We start from the raw sequence: 3,889 nt of genomic DNA, 5'->3' as shown, positions 1-3,889 counted from the left end.
GTGGAGTTCTCAGGTGGCCAGTGGAGTTCTCAGGTGGCCAGTGGAGTATGCTGCTGAGCAAAATGAGATAAGAACTCAGGGACGCAGAGGCAGGCAGATGGCTGTGAGTTTGAGACCAGCCTGGTCTACAAAGCGGAGTCCAGGACAGCCAGGGCTATATATAGAGAAACCCTGTCTCAAAAAATAGAAAACCTGAGAGAGAGAGAGAGAGAGAGAGAGAGAGAGAGAGAGAGATGAGGCAAGGAATGTGGGCGGTACCTTGTCAGCATCTGCCACATACAGTTTCCTGTGCACCAGTGTGGGTGCCTGCCTAGGCACAGACGTACAGAGGCGTCTATCTTCATGAATTTCCTGCACCACACCAAGCTGCTCTTGTTGCAATGCGCTTTAGAAATCAAAACAGGTCGCAGTTCACTTCTGAATCAAAGGAGAATGTTGAGCAGCTGTCTGTTTCCCCATGTTTTGCTTTGTCTTGTTTGCCTGTGACAGATTTCATTGGAATACTTTGCTCAACCAGCTACAAGTGTAAAGTTCTCAACAACAGAGTCATTTTAGGTGTAAGGAATTCATAACACTTACTGCGGGAGACTATTACAGGGGTGGCCGGCTCAAATAAGATTGCTTTTGTTGTTGTGTTTGCTAGACAGGCTGGCTTGCTTGCCTGGAGCTCTCTGTGTAGACCAGGCTGGCCCTGAACTCCTAGAAATCCACTTGCCTGTACCTCCCAAGGGCTGGGAATTAAAGATGTTCAACACAAGGCCTGGCTCAGTTATGATCGTCCTATGAGCTGCATTTACAAAGTCCAATTTATATAAAAATGACAACAACGATTATAAAATTATGGGGGAGTCACCTAAATCTGGGCCCTTTAAGCTACTACTTGGCTAGTTTGTATGGCGAAACTGCTCGGTCCTTCCCCACCTGACCTGCTCTGGGCCTCTGGAGGCTGACACCCAAGTGTGTCCTGCTCTAGGCTCCCTTGGCTCTGTCCCAGGCTCCTCTGCCTCCTCTGGCTTTGATTTGGTCGATGGGAAGAATAGGAAGGCAGAAGGAAGGAAACTGTGGCTGCACATTTCTTTCCTACTTCATTCTTGCTGTGATAAGAGGCTCTTGGCAAAAAAATTTTTTTCTCTAGTCCTACCTCCCCCCACCACCACCCGTCTCCCCTCCCTCATGCCTTGCCTTTGTTCTTTGCTAGTCTCTGGCCAAAACATCTTTCCTTTGCTCCTCTCTCCTGCCACCTCTCTTTACTTGTCCTGCCATAAGAACCTTACTTTGAACCACGAGGGGTTCGTTCTATTTCCTGCATGCATTGTACCTGACGTAGATGCTACCACAAAGGTGATTTTTGACTTAATGTTTGTTTATCACGGATAAATGTGATACTGTAAAAAGGTTGAGCTTAGTAGGATAGATTCTTTGAATAACCCCTCGACATGTTGGTTTTTTATTTTTTTTAACAGACCCCCAAGTATAAACTGTATTTTCCCCCTTGTTATTCACAGGTTTAAGTATTGAACAAATGATGTTGAAAGATCTGAAGGAGCTGTCGGATGGCGAGATAAAAGTGGCTGTCAGCACTGTGAACATGACGCTGGAGGTAAGGGCTGGGTGCTTTTCCAGCCGGAATAGATTTCACTCACACGGTTGCTGTCTCGACACCTGGAGCACACTGTCCTGCTGCGTGAGTCAGCATAACAGTTTGCTGTGGGTGTCTAAGCGGCACCAGGTGCTATTGGTGCGGTGGGAGCACTGTGTGTGCCAGAGAAAACTGCCAGGCCTGGATTCTCGTCTCAGGAGAACAAAACCCCAACCACAGCCCTTTACACATGCATTTGTGCACACATACATGTGTTTATGTGTTTAATAGTGATTGTAGGTTCCATTGTGTATTTTCTTTGTGCAAACAAGTTTGTGGCTTGGCCTTTGTAAGCTATTTGGGGACATGGCATTTTGATAATCAGTGTTGATGACTCCGGTATTCATAGGAGCCTCGTCCCTCCAGTGTGGTTCATGAATGACTAGGAATGAGTGCTGCCCTTGCCTTTATGTCTTTCCTTAGTAAATTACCTTTTGTCTACGATGGGGGTTCCAATGACTTGTATATTAATCTTAATTAACCCAGCTAATGGAAGTTGTATATCACAGAGGCGCATTTGCGTCTTTATGGAAGTTTCTCTCTTTATTTGTTACTGTTGTATCTCCTCAGTCAGGCCACCCACATTTTGGTTGGACACATGCAGCTCAGAAGTGTGTAGAGATAAAGGTTGCTGTGTAGGAATCCATCTTTAGAGTGGTGTGTTGCTGTCTGTATCTTCCTTGTGACGAAGGTGACTGTCTCGGTGTGTCTATTTCTGGAGAGTGGCTAGCGTACACAGATAGCAGTGTCCACACTTTAGAAAACTCACTCAGGGGTTTTCTAGGATCCTTTGTTTTGTGACCTCTCTGTGAATTCACCCCCAGTGGATCAACCTCATGGGTCCAATTCATGAGTGGCAGGGATTGGCTGTCACCAGTATAGGTACATAGCACTTCCAAGCTGACGGAGCTTCTTTTCAATGTGTAGATCGATACAACAGTTTCCATGGACTCTCAGATTGATAGATGCTCCTTCTAATTAGTTTGTATGTGAACCAGTACAAGAAATGTGTGCAATTTGGGATGTAGTAACTAGATAATCGCCTTCAATTAGAAATCTGCCTCATGTCTAGAAACCCAAGCAAAGCATGGATCTTGCAAGGGTCAGTAGCTCTGAGAATCATTTCTACTGGTTCAAGCCTTAGGGTTTTCTTCCGCTTCCCCCTCCTCTGTCCCCCTTCATTTAATGGCATCTTATTAGGTTTTAAATGGCTTGTTTGGAATTCCCTTCTAAATTAACACAGAACATCTTGTAATTGCTCAGGAAACTGTCTGTAGTTAGTGGGTTATTTTAAGGCAATGAATGCCGTAGATTTACTGTAGCTTTAAAATACCTTCCGTTCATATTATAATAGTGTACAAATGGCTTTGTCAAATGTGTTAACTGTAAATGTTTATCAAGCTGAATCAGAGATGGAAGACCCTCTTAATCTTGACAGTAATTTCCATGGAGGTCCAGTAATTAATCAGGCAGTTAAGTTTAATTCTGGAATCCCTGTGTGGTTTTCTGGGAGGGGAGGGCATTTGTGTGTATAGACAGGTACATACTGAAACTGTCACCAGCTGAAAGCAAGCTGGAATGTTGTTCTTGCCACATCTGTATTTACACCAGAGTGATGATGTTGAAGAGAACTGGGAAATGGAGCAAGGAATCCTCCGGCGTATGCTAGATCTTCCTTGGAAGAGAAAATGCTCACTGCCCCAATGTGTCCATTGAAACACCACACAGTTAAAGGCAGAATTTAATTTTTTCCCTAAGGCATCCTGTGACCTGGTGCTGTATTCCATCTCTGTTTGGAGGTGATTTGGGTCCAGAATCCCTTTCTGATTTTCACCTACCACACTTTAAAAACTCTTCACTTCTTACCACGATCTCTCAACTCTTAGGCAGTGTAGTCTCTATGACCGACCAACCGAGGACTTAAATGTGCACTCTGAATCCCATTAAGTGAACTGGTTTTGAATGTTTAATCACAACTAGATGGTGGGTGCTATTTTGACATGTCTTCAACTTTTGGGCATAGTAGGTGCTTAGTAAATAAAAATACTTACTTGTAGTTTGTTTGATATCTGACTGCTGTCTCTTTCTGAATTTATTTACTTTTACACTCCTGAGAACCAAAGCCAGAATCTTCCTAGTTAGATTCTCTATCACAGCCTAGTTCTTGGAGTTTTCATTTCTTTCCTTTCTTCTTTCCTTCCTTCCTTCCTTCCTTCCTTCCTTCCTTCCTTCCTTCCTTCCTTCCTTCCT

At 44.1% G+C, this 3,889-nt stretch overlaps 1 protein-coding gene across 1 annotated transcript in view; it reads left to right on the top strand.

Moving 5' to 3' along the window:
- The window catches only part of Prune2 (prune homolog 2 with BCH domain), a 195,805-nt gene that overhangs the window by 11,000 nt on the left and 180,916 nt on the right, over nt 1–3,889 (top strand). Inside the window, exon 3 of the mRNA XM_055613838.1 lies at nt 1,506–1,600. Within this exon, the coding sequence (XP_055469813.1) occupies nt 1,506–1,600 (95 nt within the window). The remainder of the gene's footprint in view (nt 1–1,505; nt 1,601–3,889) is intronic.

This window comes from Psammomys obesus, unplaced genomic scaffold, assembly GCF_907164565.1.
Source record: "Psammomys obesus unplaced genomic scaffold, mPsaObe1.curated_primary_1811, whole genome shotgun sequence".
Lineage (NCBI taxonomy): Eukaryota > Metazoa > Chordata > Mammalia > Rodentia > Muridae > Psammomys > Psammomys obesus.
The sequence above is the reverse complement of the archived record's forward strand: the minus strand, read 5'-3'. Positions and strand labels throughout refer to the sequence as shown.